This window comes from Fundulus heteroclitus, unplaced genomic scaffold, assembly GCF_011125445.2.
Source record: "Fundulus heteroclitus isolate FHET01 unplaced genomic scaffold, MU-UCD_Fhet_4.1 scaffold_53, whole genome shotgun sequence".
NCBI lineage: Eukaryota > Metazoa > Chordata > Actinopteri > Cyprinodontiformes > Fundulidae > Fundulus > Fundulus heteroclitus.
The window spans coordinates 2027834-2045219 of NW_023396956.1; the positions used below are offsets into that span (position 1 = coordinate 2027834).

A 17386-nucleotide genomic window follows, 5' to 3' on the forward strand; every position below is an offset into this window, starting at 1 on the left:
CCATCCAGTCTAATATCAATGCTGTACTGGATGTAATTTCACGGTTCTCCGTTGCTCTCTGGACGGAGATCTGGGTCCATTTATGTAAACAGGCTGGGCTTTACACCAGAAATGCATTCTATTAATGGGTGGAGGAACATTAAGGGTGTCAAGTAGGCTGCATACAGGTACAAAAAAATACTGGTTCTTATCAACTATTGCGACTAAATAAGACCCAGTTGAAATGCTGTAAAGTGAAAGCCAGACCAATTAAAAACTTCTGAGCTATGCGAATACTGGATTTGTGTTCGTACGCTCTCTTCAGATTCCTGCAACAGAAAGACAAGCAGAGCGTGAATTAGAGATATAATCTTCTAAAAATCTTCTAAATTGCCGAACACAGAAACCTTTGTTCTAGCTGTAGCTCTTGCTCAACATTTGTGTGAAAAGTAATGTATACCTTCCTGCTGAAAGAGGATCCAAATGAACCGCAGAACTGAGCAGAACAGAGGAAAACAGATACATAAGGTCAATTAAGAGTTCAATAACTGTGAGCTCCTCTCTCCTCAAAGTCTCAAATTTCTTGGCTTACAACTCAGATTTTTCCTCATGCCGTGATTTCACAACAGTACATAGTCGCATTATATGCTTATAAAAAAAGACCAAAAACCCTTTGATCAGGATAAAATAAGGTTATATATACTAAGCGTCCATCCTGATAGTGTTTTGATGGTCCTTTTTGTGGATAAATGGTTAAATAATGTCGGACCGAGCCTGACCCTCTGCAACGACCAAAGACCAACCGTCATTAATTAAATAAACCGACTTACAGCAACTCTAAGAGCCTCATATCAGAAAGTCATGGAGAAATTAATTTCCCTTTCATAAACTGAAACAGGGACGCGGCATCAAGGTAAGAACCAGCCAATCGATCTATTTATGATGATGTTTGTACTTCAGACTGCAGAGGCTAAGAAGAAGATTGCCGTCACTATTATGACGGTGTCAATAAGGACGTTTACTCACATCAATCAAGGCTGCGGTCGCATCTGAGCGATCGGCAGCTTTAGCTTCAGTGAACACGGAAAAACCAGGATGTCTTTGTCTATAGTACAGTTTAAAGTTTTATTTGTTGAGATGATTGCTGCTTTAAAATGCCAAACGCGAGATACACTTCTTCTAGCACCACCGGTACCCTGTAATTATAATTATCTGCATGTAAGTAGCCCAGATACAGAGTTTTCCTTTAGTATCCTGTGAGTACAAGTACGTCGCATACCCTGTTGGTATGATTTATGCATGTTCCCTGGAAGTGACTGAGGCAGTAAAGAGCCTGAAAACGATTCGCAGGAAGGCAGAGAGGAAAAAGCCAAGAGCCAGTCAACCATTAAATAAAGTGCAAACAGCATCTGAAACATTGCAGTCAGGATTTCAGGAAATGCTTACCCTGCATGAATAATTAAGAACTACAAAAATAACCCGATAGTTCCGTTTTACACCAAAATAAACTGATTAAAATGGTAGAAAAATTCTCTTGTTCATTTAAATCCCACATTAGACAGGTTTCCTGTTTTAACCTCCTGAGGATTGCCAAAATTAGAAATATTGTGTGCGTTTGTTACTTCAAGGCTGGACTTTTGTAATTCGTTACTATCAGGAAGTCCACAAAATGCTGCAGCAAGAGTTCTGATGAAAATCAACAAGATTATAGATTATATTTCCCTTATTTTAGCTTCAATCTCAGTGGGTCGAGGCAGATCTCTGTTTACAAGAAGTAGCTGAAAGATCAACAGTAAGAGAAACTTGGTCCTTAATACCCGAAGATCTTCAGGTTCTCCATAGTCCATCTGTAACAGAGAAACAGAAATATTCAACTTCCAGTATTTTATCCATCATTATTCTATGTAAATATATATTTAAAGGTGATCATTAATGACTCTTTGCATGTTTCTGGGTCTCTACTGCTTCTACAAACAGTCCAAGCTTAAATAAATGTTTTGTTGGTGTCTAAAAATGAGGGGTTTCAAAAACCTCCCGATTATTACGTCACAATCCCAGCCGAGCTCTCAGAAGGACTTTGTGCAGAAATGTAATTAACATGTTTTATAAAGCCCATAGCCCTGTTATAAACGTTTTAAAGGAAGCATTATAGGTTAACTTTTAACTTTAACTTAAACCAGGAAGACCAGGTCTCATTATAGTAGATACCTGAATATCACCATCTAATCCATAGTCCGCCTGTAACAGAGAAGCAGAAATATTCAAGTTCCAGTATTTTAACCATAATTTATTCTATCCATCCATCCATCCATCCATCCATCCATTTTCCAAACCGCTTATTCCCTCATGGGGTCGCGGGGTTGCTGGTGCCTATCTCCAGCGTTCACCGGAAGAGAGGCGGGGTACACCCTGGACAGGTCGCCAGTCTGTTAATTTATTCTATGTAAAAATACATTTAAAGGTGATTATTTTTTTTAAAAATGCGTTTTTGCATGTTTTCGGGTCTCTACTGGTTCTACAAACAGTCCAGGGGCTAAACAAATATGTCCTGCTGATTTGTGGCAGCAAATAAATGTTTTGTTGGTGTCTAAAAATGAGGGGTTTTAAAAAGCCTCCCGGTTATTCTTACAAATTTCTACATATTTTATGTTATTTACTATGTTCATTGCATTTATCATATATATTTACTCTTTACTACTAAGAAGTTTTAAGGTTTTAGATATTAAAGTGTATTTCATATGACTGATCTCTCTCTCTCATCGTTGCAGAAGGCCTGCAGAAAGCAGAGATATGTTGTGACGATAAGTGTTTTTCTAAATATGTTCCTGTACTGTGTGAACTGCTTGTTATTACCTCGAAGGTCACAGAGTTGTTTTGCTTATCCCTACCCCTTAGCTTGACAAATGTAACCAGGGATTCTTTTGAGAAATAAAAAGGGAGGAGGCGATGAAGCTTGCTTCAGAGCAAACGGACCTGTGAGAAGCACCTCCGTTCCTCTCCTTGCAAGATTTGAAAACTAACCTCACTGTTGTCTCTCCTCCTCGTGTTGTTAATGAATGTTTTAGGTATCTGAACCTGACATACGAGATCAAAGCGACATTGTGTAAACCTCTTTCGTGAATCTACTGGAAAGACAAGAATTACCAGTGATGGTGGGAGTCAACTTTATTATTACAAACGTGATTAAATCTTGGAACAGTTTGAAGAAGTTTTTTGGGATAGAGAATTCACTTTGTTGTTTGAAATCACTTGTAAATAATCCAGATCTAACAGTGGAGGATGATGTAAACAATCTTTTAAGAAATGGGAGGAATTGGGAATTCAGTGTTTTCGACCTTCGGAATAACGCTAAATTTAAATAATCTGAGAACCTAAAAAAAAAATCTATACAATCTACCCAGAAATGGTTTTCTTAAGCACCTCCAGGTTAGACACTATGTACACTCCAGCATGGGTAGCCTCGATCTTCCAACAGGTTTTAATATACTTGAAAAGACAATTTTGGACATTCAGAGACGTCTGCACTCCATCTCCAGGTTTTATATAACTATAAACCATCTCACTGAGGATAATTTGTCAGGGTTGAGAACATCGTGGACAATACTTTTGAAAACAACAATAGACCGTGAAGCATGGGATAAAATAATACTGTTGCCCTCAAAAATATCAATTTGTAATAGACATAAGGAGATGCAATATAATCTCTTACACAAAGTATATATTCCTTTGTGACAAAGCTTCTAGTCAGAGTGGCTCATGTTATCCTGAGCTACCTCTATAGTTATGCTGCTATAGGCTTAGGCTGCTGGAGGACATCAGGGTCTATTTCTCTCTCTCTGCTGAGTTCTCCTACTGCTCTCCAATCTGCATTGTTTGTTGTTATTTCAGCTTTTAACTTTTTGTTCTCTGTCATTTTTCTCTTCTTAGAAGGTACACCTGGTCTGGCGTTCTGTTAGCTGTGACATCATCAGGGGAGGCAGATCATCCTCTATTACCATCTAACATAGAAAGTACTCCTGGGTCAATGTGAGCTTCTGTGCTTCCTGTGTCTCTGCTCTGTCTTCTCTAACATAGAAAGTACTCCTGGGTCAATGTGAGCTTCTGTGCTTTCTGTGTCTCTGCTCTGTCTTCTCTAAGCCCCAGTGGGTGGAGGCAGATGAACGTTCACACTGAGCCTGGTTCTGGTTCTGCTGGAGGTTCTCCTCCCTGTTAAAGGGGAGTTTTCCTCTCCACTGTCGCTTCATGCATGCTCAGTATGAGGGATTGCTGCAAAGCCATCAACAATGCAGACGACTGTCCACTGTGGCTCTACGCTCTTTCAGGAGGAGTGAATGCTGCTTGGAGAGACTTGATGCAACCTGCTGGGTTTCCTTAGAGAGGAAACTTTCTCACCAACCTGGAGGATCTGATGGAATCTGACTTTGGAAAGAGACTTGAGATGACGTGTGTTGTTAATTGGTGCTGTATAAATAAAATTTAATTGAATTTTTTTGTGCAGTGCAAGTTTCAAACGTTCTTGCCGTCACCAAGTTTAAGCATGAAAGCTGCAGACTCTTTTATGCATAAGGTTCCAGACCTGAATTTCAGAGAAAAAGCTGTAAAAATTACAAACCTCCTCTTTCAATCCTAAATAAAATCAGGACCATGGAGGTCCTTATTGACTTAGAGCTTCCTTTTATGCGACATATCAAAGATACAGTAAAATCAGGATTTTATCATTTATAAACATAGTGCACTCTCTGCTGTCGGGGGCCAACAGTGAGACTAATTCATACTTTTATTTCTAGTGGTTTAGTTTACTGTAAAGTCCTGCTTTCTGGCCACCCTAAGAAAAATATGTCCAGGCTGCAGGAACATTCTGCTGCTGCTCCTTTACCCTGTAAGTGACTGAGAAATAATGGCATAAAGAAGTAGCTGAAAATTCACTTAGTCCTTCTTACCTCAAGATCATCAAGTTCTTCATAGTCCGCCTGTAACAGAGAAGCAGAAATATTCAAGTTCCAGTATTTTAACCATAATTTATTCTATGTAAAATTAAATTTAAAGGTGATTATTTAAAAAAAAGAAAAAAAAAGAAAAAAAATAGTATTTGCTAACAGCCCAGGTGCTAAACAAACACGTCCTGCTGATTTGTGGCAACAAATAAATGTTTTGTTGGTGTCTAAAAACGAGGGGTTTCAAAAACCTCCCGATTATTACGTCACAATCCCAGCCGAGCTCTGAGAATATATATAAATATAAATAAAATTTAATATGAATATATATATATATATATATATATATATATATATATATATATATATATATATATATATATATATATATATATATATATCTCCTTACATGTACAACAATACAATAGAGGGTCCTCTATTTGAATTAATGTTTTGGGGGCGGGGCTTGGGCTGGTTCCTGGGTCTGCGTTGTGATTGGTTGGGAGGATGTAATGGCTAATATTAACCTATGTTTACAGCTAGAATGAAAAAGGAAGAAAAACTGTTATTCTATCGAACTTTTTATTGACCCTTTTTTTCCAATCGATATATATTGTTATTGAATTATCATCCAGCCCTATTTAATATACTTCATGAAATTGTACTGCATCTGTGATCTCACAATGTTAGTATAGTGGGCTGTTTATATTGAAAATGTTTGATAAAAAAACAAAACAAGTCATCGTGATAGCAGCGTACGTCCCTCCTTCCGTAAATAACGAGGCGATTGTGATGTCATGTAAGTGACTGAGAAATAAGAGTGATAAATGCTATAAAGACGCTACAAAAACAACCCACCTTTGATGAAGGAAGGGCCCTTTTTAACCTGGAACATTTATAGTTAGAAGCAAAGCTGCGAATGTGTGAGAGAGAAACAGAAATATCCAAAGCTCCAGTTAAGTCTGAGTCATTTAAAGTCGCAGCTCTCTCTGGTGTTTTGAGAGTTTAAGTCTTAAAGCGTAACAGGACGGTTCGCGAGTGACGTCGCATTTGCTCAAGTGCCAGAGACGGGTCAGGGTTGCCCGGTTGTTCAAACTGGCAACATCTGCAACAACAATCATTTTGGAAGGCGGCGACATCCCAGAAGCTTCATTTAGAACCGTGGAACAGCTTAAATGTTGGTAGAAATGGTCGTAAAATGAGCAGAAAACAACCTTCATGTGATCAGCCATACAAGCTTATATTGACTCAGGCATCATGTAGGTACTAATACGTACTGATTCTAATCAACTATTACGACTAGATAAGACTAAATTAAAATGCTGAGCCATTTTATACAAATACTGGATTTGTGTGAGGAGGTTCTTACATCACCGACGCTCTCTTCAGACATCTGCAACAGAAAGACAAGCAGAGAGTTAATTAGAGATATAATCTTCTAAAAATCTTTTAAATTGCCGAACACAGAAACCTTTGTTCTAGCTGTAGCTCTTGCTCAACATTTGTGTGAAAAGTAATGTATACCTCACTGCTGGAAGAGGATTCAATTAAATCGCAGGACTGAGCAGAACAGAAGAAAACAGACACATAAGGTCAATTAAGAGTGCAATAACTGTGAGCTCCTCTCTCCTCAAAGTCTTAGCTTACAACTCAGATTTTTCCTCATGCCGTGATTCCACAACAGTACATAGTCGCATTATATGCTTATAAAAAACGACCAAAAACCCTTTGATCAGGATAAAATAAGGTTATGGATACTAAGCGTCCATCCTGATAGTGTTTTGATGGTCCTTTTTGTGGATAAATGGTTAAATAATGTCGGACCGAGCCTGACCCTCTGCAACGACCAAAGACCAACCGTCATTAATTAAATAAACCGACTTACAGCAACTCTAAGAGCCTCATATCAGAAAGTCATGGAGAAATTAATTTCCCTTTCATAAACTGAAACAGGGACGCGGCGTCAAGGTAAGAACCAGCCAATCGATCTGTTTATGATGATGTTTGTACTTCAGACTGCAGCGGCTAAGAAGAAGATTGCCGTCGCTATTATGACGGTGTCAATAAGGACGTTTACTCACATCAATCAAGGCTGCGGTCGCATCTGAGCGATCGGCAGCTTTAGCTTCAGTGAACACGGAAAAACCAGGATGTCTTTGTCTATAGTACAGTTTAAAGTTTTATTTGTTGAGATGATTGCTGCGTTAAAATGCCAAACGCTGAGATACACTTCTTCTAGCACCACAGGTACCCTGTAATTATAATTATCTGCATGTAGGTACCCAGTAAGTAGCCCAGATACAGAGTTTTCCTTTAGTATCCTGTGAGTAGAAGTACGTCGCATACCCTGTTGGTATGATTTATGCATGTTCCCTGGCAGTGACTGAGAAATAAGGGTCTAAAGTTATAAACTCTAAAAAAGCAGCTAAAACAACCCAACAGTGATGGAAACTTGGTCCTTGTTACCTTTGCAATAGTTGCATCCATCACATCATCAAAGGCTCCAAAGCCCATCTGTAACAGAGAAACAGAAATATTCCAGCTCCAGTTCAATGCATTTAAAGTCACAGCTCTCTCTGTGGGGTTTTGAGGGACTCTAAATAATTAAAAAGTAATGTCTGTGACTTGTGAGAATCATCAGTTTTAGTTTCTCTTCATTTAGCATCCATCCAGTCTAATATCAATGCTGTACTGGATGTAATTTCACGGTTCTCCGTTGCTCTCTGGACGGAGATCTGGGTCCATTTATGTAAACAGGCTGGGCTTTACACCAGAAATGCATTCTATTAATGGGTGGAGGAACATTAAGGGTTTCAAGTAGGCTGCATACAGGTACAAAAAAGTACTGGTTCTTATCAACTATTGCGACTAAATAAGACCCAGTTGAAATGTTGTAAAGTGAAAGCCAGACCAATTAAAAACTTCTGAGCTATGCGAATACTGGATCAGCGTGAGAAGGTTCGTACATCGTCGTCGCTCTCTTCAGATTTCTGCAACAGAAAGACAAGCAGAGAGTTAATTAGAGAGAGATAATCTCCTGATCACATGTTGTAATTTAAAGTTTAATTGGTTGCAATCATTGCGCCTCTAAAATGCCAAACACTGAAACCTTTGTTCTATATGCTGTAGCTGTTGCTCAACATTTGTTGAAAAATTACAAGTACCTCACTGCCGGAACCAGATCCAGTAAAAGCGAATGGCTGAAAAGAAGAAAAAACAGACACATAAGATCAATTAAAAGTGCAATAATATACTTTCTCACTGTTAATAACCGGCTGCTGCCACAGAACTGAGGAAACTTGAGCCGAGATTTTGGTTCTATGAAAAGAAGAATTCACCATTTCTTTAAAATCCATGGACCTTCCAAGCATCTCCTCAGCTTTCAAAACGTTTAAATACTTATCTTCCTGTAGCAGAGACAAACCATTAAAGAACAAGTCTAAAAAATAAAACAACCAATTTAATTTATTATCATCGTTAAGGAAATGTTTCCATTAGCAACATATTGTTACATGTACAGTGAAAATTCTCCAATGAGATCACAACCATGTGGTGTCCCTCAGGCATCAACCCCTTTTCTTTACACCAGTGTGAATCAGTTTCCTTCAAAAACTTAGACACGGTTTAACCACGTCAAAATGCGAGTATTGCACAGCTTTAAAGCAAGTCTAAAATTCTGGTATTTTAAAAAACAACCATACTGATTAAGTCTCTTGATACTAGAGATACCAAAATAATCGATGTTTCGATAGAATATCCGATAGAAGACAGCAATTTACGTCTAAATTGATGGACACAGACCCTTTTCTTGCTCAAAGTTTAAACTCAAACATGTTGAGTTCAGCCAAAAAAAACACGAGACCGTCTTTAGCAACGAGACAAGCACTAAACCGTTGTTTAGAGGAGCTTTCCCCCAGATGCAGAAGAAAAATAACCAGATGCCAAACAATGCTGCAAAGACCTTAATCATCTTATTCCAACCTTTGAGGAGGACTACAATTAATGGGTGCCTCATTTGTGGCTCTTTCAAAGCCTTCAGTAAACTCAGATCAAGAAACCAAGCACAGAAGTTAGTCCTGGAATCGGTGAGATGTCGGTTCAAACCCCGCTCCAATCGTCTTTGGGCATGACTCTTCCCCCACTGTGCCTGCATTCGGTGGTCAAAGGGTCCGATGGCGCCGATCGTCCAGCAGCCCCGGTTCTGTCAGTCTTCCCCAGGGCAGCTGTGGCTACAATGTAGCGGTCCATTTAGCATGCACATGCTAGCTGCGCTATCGATACATGCTAACACTACAAAACTGATATTTGAGAGCAACTTAAAAAGGTCAGCAGAGCTCCTGGATCTGCAACAGGGAACTAGTAAATCCTCTGGACGACATAAGCTAATGCTGTCTTTTTAATTATTAGCTTCACAGACTGCCCAACGGCTGTGTTCTGCTGGGTCTGAGCTCTCCTGCCGAGATGTGGTAGAAAAGTTAATCAGCTGATGGCTCAGTCGGCTAATAGATAGCAAAGCAACAGATCAGACCAGTCGCCCCGCCATTCCTCCTCCGTTTGGTTGAAAAGTTGTTGGAGGCTAACGAAAGCTAACAATGAAAGGTTCTGGTGGAGCCAGACTGGAGCTGACAACTAGAGCAGAAAAAGAAAGAACCCGTAGCAACCTGCTCTGCTGCTGCAGATGATCATTGATAAAAAATATAATGCAGAATTATCAGAAAAACTAACATTGTACAGGGAAGCTTCTGCAGATCCTTGTTTACACTGTAAAAATGTATCTTGAATGCGTCAGATCCATGATTCTTAAAGGTGCCATGACATCACTGTACAAATCATGTCTTTGCTGCATTTGTAAATTCTCACATATGTTACGGTAATGATATGCAGCTTTACTCTGATTGGCTACAACCATGTTTGGAAAACCGTTCAAACGCGGCACATGCATTTTTGAGCATCCTCCGATATACCAGCTGCCCTTTTTATTAACCGCGTCCTCATCAGCGTACAACAGAACATTTAAACCCCCAAAACCTTAGAAAACTTTTGTTGTCATGGCCCCTTTAATAGAATCTATTTTGATTTAGACATGAATCTTTGTCTCTCACTAATAACATTTAACGGCATCAACAGCAAATTGACGGGCAAATAGGAGGACATGTGGCACACTAAATAAAATTACATGCTTACATAAGTGATGACATACGTATAGTGTTATCTGAGCTGTTTTGTCAAACAAGGAAGTGAAATTAAAATGATATATTCCTTTAAATGAGGGTGGGACTGTCCCCCACTTATTGCTTTAGTAATAATTAAGAAAGTTAGTTAATTTTGGCATGTTGTAACTCATAATATGGTTTGATTTGAACCAGAAGGAACCGTGTCTAAAAAATGTTGCAGTATCGAAAACGGCATCGAGTTTTTTTCTTAATATCGGTATTAAGTTTAAAATGTTAGTACTTTGCAGTGGTGTAGGACTCGAGTCCGAGACTCGAACTCGAGTCCGAGTCATTAGCTAAATTTAGAGACTCGTGACTTGACTTGGACTCGAACTCCTACATTCAGATCATTCTGACTCGGAAACTGAGAAAAAGACTCGACTTTTTTTATATCATTAGGCTATAATTTTAATATGTCATTGGAATATTATTTGGTGTATGATTTTAATATCTAAATTATTAGTGCAATGTGGTGGAGTGTGGATTTTTTTAGTTTAAAAACATGTAGGCTATGCTTACTTTAGTGCGGAACTTGGACTCGACTTGATCAATAAGGACTCGACTTGGATCAATAGTGACTCGACTCGGACTCGACTCAGATTTTTTTTAATGACTTGGACTCGACTCGGACTTGAACACTGGAGACTCGAACCTGGACTCGGACTCGAGGCATAGTGACTCGACTACAACACTGGTACTTTGACAACCCTACTTGATACGGCTTTGAATCCCCAAGGATTTGACCAGAAATGTCCTCACGTCAAAAGCTTTCTCGTCCTGAGGAGAAGTCCAGCTGACGTAGGGCAGGATGTCCACATCCTCCTCTGCGATCAGCTTTGGGATGTCAGTGACGCCCTCCTCTGCTCCTTCAGAGTCCTAAAACACACAAAAAAAATAAAATAAATAAAAATCACGTTTGGTTCGATGCAACGCAGTTCATTTGTAATTTTTGTAATTTTATTAAGGATCCCCATTAGCTGTTGCCATGGCAAACAGCTAGTCTTCCTGGGGTCCACATTAAAAACATAAAAAACAGTTACAAATATAAAAATTTCCAAAAATGTAATTTCTTAAAAATTACTATAGGAAGTACAAAAGAACAAGTAAAATAAAACAGCCAATAAAACAAGAACAAATATAATAAAACAGCCAATAAAACAAAAACACTTCAGGGCATCAAATGGAGTCTCAGATTCTTTTTAAAAGATAATTTACTATCAGTGTAGCGGATGTAGTGTGGTAGATTATTCCAAATGTGTAATGATCTATATATAAAGGATCTCTTTAGAGCACAGGTGTCAAACTCAAGGCCCGTGGGCCAAATCCGGCCCATCAAGGTAAATTATCCGGCCCTCGAGAGCCAGAAAAAAAGGCATATATCCTTTTAAAGTGTATAAAGTGGCTAAAACTGTGCCTCCTGTAAGTGTAACTCCCCCAATATCAACTTTTTTTGCAGATAAACTGTATAAACTGGGCCTAAGGTTGCTACTTTTATGTTACTGTGCATTTTGTATACTACTATGTGAACTGGAATGAAATTATGCAATGAAAAGTATCGTCTCTACACATGCAACTGGCCCTTTTAATAACTTCATGATGCCAAAGTGGCCCCATATAGAAATTAGTTTGACACCCCTGCTTTAGAGCATTGGTTTTTGGACCTGGTAAAACAAGCTGCCCATTACAAGAACCTCTAGTGTTGTGATCATGAACAGAATTACTATAAACAATTCTGAATGTTTTCTGCATTAAAAACAAACCGACCCTCTCCTCGATGGCGACGAAGCTGGTGAACTGGGACAGTATGGAGAACTCTTTGCTCAGACTGATGATGAAGGACTTCAGCTCCGCTTTCTTTCCCTGCAAACAGACGCAGCAGTGAGCCTGTGATGTCCCGCTGCGATACGAGGACAGAGACAGAGGCGTACCTCGTGTTCAGCTTCGGTGGTGTCCAGGCTTCCATCCTCGTAGTCTCTGATCAGGGCCCTCGCCGTGAGCTTATGAAGAAACTGAACACATCATGTGAATAAATGAGCTTCTGGTTCGTTATCATGTGTTAACAGCGAGAGAATAAACATGGCCGCACCGTTCCTCTGGTCTTCTGCAGCTCCGTGGTGGACACCATGGTTTTAAGCTCCTGACCACGTAAGTCTCCAAGAAGAGTCGCCTGCGTGAAAAAAAGCAAACAAAACTAAATAAAACGTGACTGAAATAAAAAAAAGGGTTGAAAGTTTACAGCATCAGTGAATCTTCTCCATCTCTCACATTGTGGGGAAGACGTTTTGCACACTATAACAACTCTGCTTCGCTAAATAAGAACTGCAGACTTTTGTTTCTGCGCAGTCCTCCTCACACTGCAAAAACTGATCTAAAAACAAGTAAAATGTTCTTAAATTTAGTCTATTCGTCCTTAATTTGAGCCAGTAAATAAGATTATCTGCCAATGGAATGAGTATCTTTGCCCCTAAAATAAGATAATTAGACACCCTGCACTTGAAATAAGACAATGGAGTTGAATTGTTCCTTTTTTTAAGTGGAAAACTCTTATTCCATTGGCAAATCATCTTATTTACCTGCTCAAATCAAGGACAAATACACTCATTTAAAGAAAATTTTACTTATTTTTAGTTCTGTTTTTGCAGTGCACATTCATGTTTATTCATTTTATAGTAATAGCTACCTGTATATCATGTTCACAATTCTGCCTATAGTAATAGCCATCTGTACATATATTCATAGTACATGTAAACTCTGCTATAATAACAATCATCTGTATATTATGCTATTGTACATATCTGTAAACTTCTACTCATAGTAATATCCACCTATATATTATATTCGGTACATATTCAGCTGTAAATTTAGTTCACAATACTAGTTATCTATATATTATACTCATAGGACAAATCTATCAGTAGAATTCTGTTTATAATAGTATTTATCTCTATATTTATTCAGTAATAACCCATGTCCTGTACTTATGGAACCATTGTTTATCCTGCACTTGCTGCTATTGCACTTCTGGTTAGACCTAAAGTGCATTTCGTTGCCTTGTACCTGTGTAATGACAATAAAGTTGATCTAATGTAATCTAATCTAATCTAATTCAACCACAGAATTTGATGGGGCCTAGTCAAAGTCCAGCCAACACCTTAGTAACGCAGGCTGTGAAAGATAAAGGTGTAAAAGGCTGCAGGTGGCATCTTTATTTAAAACATGAGCCTGATGTTGGAGAAAGCACCACGGTGTCTAATGGCCGTAATCAGCATCATCTCTGGCCACTGAAGACGTTTTTCTGAATCCCCTTAATTATCTCTGCTCCACCACCGTGCTTAAAGTTAACGTTAAACAGTTAATGAGGCGTTTGAGTTATGGTTAAGTATCTCTAGTTTGGTTTCCTCTGTCCAAAGAAGTCTTGAGCTTCATCCAGATGTAGCTTTGCAAACCTCCACTAAGTCCCTGCAGCTACATTCTAATAAAGAAAGAGTTATTCTCCTTTAAATAAGCTAAATATGCTGTTTAATCTTCTTCAAATTAAAGCTCCTGGGTTTATTTGCAATTTTCTCTGAGTATAGCAGAACCTGGTCTCTCCAGGGAAAGCAGACGATTGTCCGCCGTCCCTCAGCATGACTAGACCACACCAGAAGAAGGGCTGGAAGGTAAATACCTGAGTACAGTGGGCCACAAAGCCGTAAACCAGCGTGTGGCAGTCGTTGAAGAGAGCGTGCAGCTGCTTGGGCGCCTGCAGAGGAGGAGCAGCTCTCTGGTTGAACTGCTGCCACTTCACAGAGACGGAGCTGCAGCCGGGGGACGACATGCGCTTCACCTGACGCGCCACCTTCAGCCACAACAGGTTCAGGTGTCAGCTCATGTTCACATGACAGAATCCGCAAGACAAATTGGATTAGACAGCCTCACCTTCTCAGCCCAGGTGTGCTTAGCTTTGGTGTCGAAAAACTCATAAGCCCCGCCCCCTGCCTGAGCCAGCGCTCTCAGCATGTGGCGATTGGCTGTGGAGCTGAAAAGTCAAGGAAACACAACCACTTCACCTGCTTTGAAGAAAAACTAAAGACCTACTGGAGAGAAATCTCACAAAGCGTGTCTGGGAACACGTGAAGGAGAGCGGCTGCTCCTCACCTGAGGCCGCAGGTGAAGAGGCGGCTGTGCTGAGCGTTGTCTCGCAGCAGCTGCAGGGTGGCTGCGGCGTTCTGAACGTGGCCGTCAGACAGCAGCAGCAGGTTACGCACGCCGGAGGACGGCGGCAGCAGGCTGAGGGCGCGGAGAGGCCGCCACAGCTCAGTGCTGCCCCCTATTGACGAGCAGCTCTGACAGCGGAGAGAAAAAAACACTTTAATTTCAAGAGCAGATATTGTTATTATTAGTGACCTTAAACAAGTGGAAAAGAACAAAGGTTGCTGACATTATCTATAGGCCTGCTGTTGTCATTTTGCACAGTTTAAACCAGATATTTATACTTATACAGATTTTACATCTGAGTGTTTTTTTTGCAGACTAAATTTTTCCTGACCACAAAAAAAAATCAGTTTATTTCTAAAATGTGATAAAAGAAAAAAAAAAAGAGGGAAAAAAAGGAAAAAAAGAGAAAAAGGAAAAAAAAGCGGGAAAAAAAGGGAAAAAAAATAAAAATAAATAAATAAATGTTTTTCCATGATGTCACATAAGGAAGCGGTGTGTTTTAGGTGTTACCTTAAAATCCACATGCACGGATGTGAAAGTAATAAAAAAACTTAATATTACTAATCCTAACTAATCAACAGCATAAATACTTTAGTCTGATTTAATGTCAGACATTGAAAAAAAAAAAGATTATGCCTTTTTATACAATTCATGTAAATATCAGGATTCAACTTTGGTCTCTATTACAGCTGACCATTTTTAAACAACAGTTCACGATATTAATAAAAGGAAAATGATTTAAATCAAGCGTCTTCTAGTGTAAATTTTGATTCAGTATTTTCTCCAACTGAACAATGAGTCTGAACCGACCTTGATGAACTTCTTGGCCTCAGCTTGGACTTCACCGAGCCGCTTAGCTGTGAGAAAAGCTTCGGTGTGATCTGAAAAACCGAAAACGAGAGAAAATCAGGTTTGTTAAAAGCTGCAAGGCTGAATCTAAGGAGTTAAATGTCTTCAGAGTTCAAAACCACCTGAAAGGAAAGATGTTTTGGTATCAATATCAAACATGGTCTGGACTTCCCTACAGAGTCCTCTTCAGGAACCTAAAGAGTTCTTTCAGTACCCTTCAATAAACTTACAAGCTGCTTCTTAGAAAAGTAGACTTTCCATGTTGAAGGTTATAAGTTCTGGGAGAATAGCTTCTCGAGAAAGTGAAGCTTTGGTTTGGATGCTTTAAATGATATCTAGTCCCATAATAAAGTTATTTACAGGAAATCAAACAAACTCTGGTTCTGTTCTGTTTTTAATTCCCATAGAAACCAACCTGTTCCAAACAAAATTAGGTTGATTCTGACGTTGTTCTTCAGATTCCTTAAAACCTGCAGGGCGACTTTCTGGGCCAGATGGAACGGCTCCCCCCTCATGGACTCAGACGAGTCCAGCAAAAGTACAACTTCTCTGGCTCCAGAACCGGAGTCGAACTCAAAGTCCGGGTAGAAAACCAGCATGCAGGCCTGCAGTAGAGTACAAGATTAATTCACTAAATAATATCCGGACTGTGCTAGATGACACATATATTAGCAACAGTTTGTAAATGTGCCAGAACTTGATCCAAAACTACCGTATTTTCTGGACTATAAGTTGCTTTTTTAAAAATCGTAGTTTTGCCGGTCCTGCGACTTATAGTCAGGTGCGACTTATATATACACATTTTCAATAGTAAACAGTGTTACTTTGAAGTAATTAGTTATAGTTACTAGTTACTTCTCCCAAAAAGTAACCGAGTTACTCCACTATAAAAGTAACTAGTTACCAGTAAAAGTAACTATTGCGCTACTTTTTCATTTCTCTCCCCCAATTTCTATTGTTTAATTTTTAGAATATGCAATATTGACGCAAATACAAAGATATACAAAATGAAACCCCCGCCTCTAAAAAATAGAAGAGAATAAAAAAGTAAGAAAAACGAAATATTGCCTACTAGAAGTTATTCTGTTTGCGCACGCACAAATAAGCTGATGGAACGGATCGGGTAGTGACAACAAGTACTAAACACCCGCCTTCCCAATTTCTCTGATTGGCTGAAGACGTAATCTTACTATACATCAGCCAATAATTGCTGAGAGGTTATCTCATCCTCCCTTCTCTCATGACAACATGAGCACGAGTCTTATCATGAAGTGGAAAAAAAAAAAACGTTAATTGTGCGTCTTGAGTAACGTGCAGTAACGAGGTGTCTGCAATGATAACGGCGTTATAGTGACATCAAAGTAATTAGTTAGTTTACTCGTTACTGAAAAACGTAACGGCGTTAGTAACGCCGTTTATTTCAACGCTGTTATTCCCATCACTGATGGTAAATCATGCTGAACATGAACCAAGGAGAAAACATTACCGTCTATAGCTGAATTATAAATAACAAAAACTTAACCCATGTTTGTATATTTTGTTTTTTCAGTCTGCATTCGCGTAGCATGGTGCAGCTCTACGGAACCGAGACAGAACCATGTTACTGGGCTGTCAATTAAGCTAATAGCAGCTAGCGCTAGCTTACAGCTCTGTTGTACGCTGATGCACGTCAACGTTATGTTGCTCTGAAACATCCGCGTTGTATTGTTAGCTTAGCATGTAGCACCGTTACGCTAACGGGCTAATTTCAGCGTAATTAGACTGAAATGCTCTGGCAAGCACTTTCCCGGTTGGAGTTGCTAGCTTGTTGAGCTAATTCACTCCATTCATCCTCCCAGGTATGTTTCATGTTATTCAGCCGACTGGATGCAGCTGTGCGATTGAATAAGTTTCCTTACCAGATTAAATGTCAGTTTTTAGCCTTGGACTGTGTGAAATAAATTTCTAAATAAGTGCGATTTATAGTCTGAAAAATACGTCACATTTGGAACGCCTCATGGCTCATTGAAAACAGATGTGAGTGGAATGAGGAGGGACAAACAGACCTGGCTGTCCTTGTCTGGGTGTTTCTCCACCCACATTCTGGGAAGATGAACCTCAGAGAGAGTGACAGACAGCTGGAAACCGTCTGGACCCATGACCTGACCCGGCAGAACACTGACCACGGCCTTGGTGTCTGTCCTCTGCAAGGCAGAACGCAAACAAGACTAAATA

At 39.5% G+C, this 17386-nt stretch overlaps 1 protein-coding gene and 1 long non-coding RNA gene across 8 annotated transcripts in view; one reads left to right on the plus strand and one right to left on the minus strand.

Annotated features, from left to right (window-relative positions):
- Positions 1 to 17386, minus strand: part of parp4 (poly (ADP-ribose) polymerase family, member 4) — a 45835-nt gene that overhangs the window by 9929 nt on the left and 18520 nt on the right. For 4 of the 7 annotated variants that reach the window (XM_036132620.1, XM_036132622.1, XM_036132618.1 and 1 more), the window contains exons 21-33: positions 17218 to 17355; positions 15588 to 15777; positions 15134 to 15204; positions 14264 to 14451; positions 14045 to 14144; positions 13794 to 13964; positions 12213 to 12293; positions 12055 to 12135; positions 11891 to 11986; positions 10886 to 11002; positions 8252 to 8320; positions 8078 to 8113; positions 7880 to 7903 (exon numbers count right to left, since the gene is read on the minus strand). In XM_036132620.1, the coding sequence (XP_035988513.1) occupies positions 7880 to 7903; positions 8078 to 8113; positions 8252 to 8320; positions 10886 to 11002; positions 11891 to 11986; positions 12055 to 12135; positions 12213 to 12293; positions 13794 to 13964; positions 14045 to 14144; positions 14264 to 14451; positions 15134 to 15204; positions 15588 to 15777; positions 17218 to 17355 (1362 nt within the window). Of the gene's footprint in view, positions 1 to 6301; positions 6474 to 7379; positions 7428 to 7879; positions 7904 to 8077; positions 8114 to 8251; positions 8321 to 10885; positions 11003 to 11890; positions 11987 to 12054; positions 12136 to 12212; positions 12294 to 13793; positions 13965 to 14044; positions 14145 to 14263; positions 14452 to 15133; positions 15205 to 15587; positions 15778 to 17217; positions 17356 to 17386 lie in introns of those variants that run through there. The other 3 variants (XM_036132623.1, XM_036132624.1, XM_036132621.1) reach the window with 3 other exon arrangements.
- On the plus strand, positions 210 to 7952 carry LOC118561011. The gene is made up of 2 exons (XR_004929720.1): positions 210 to 285; positions 7872 to 7952. It is a non-coding gene; the product is annotated as an uncharacterized LOC118561011 (long non-coding RNA).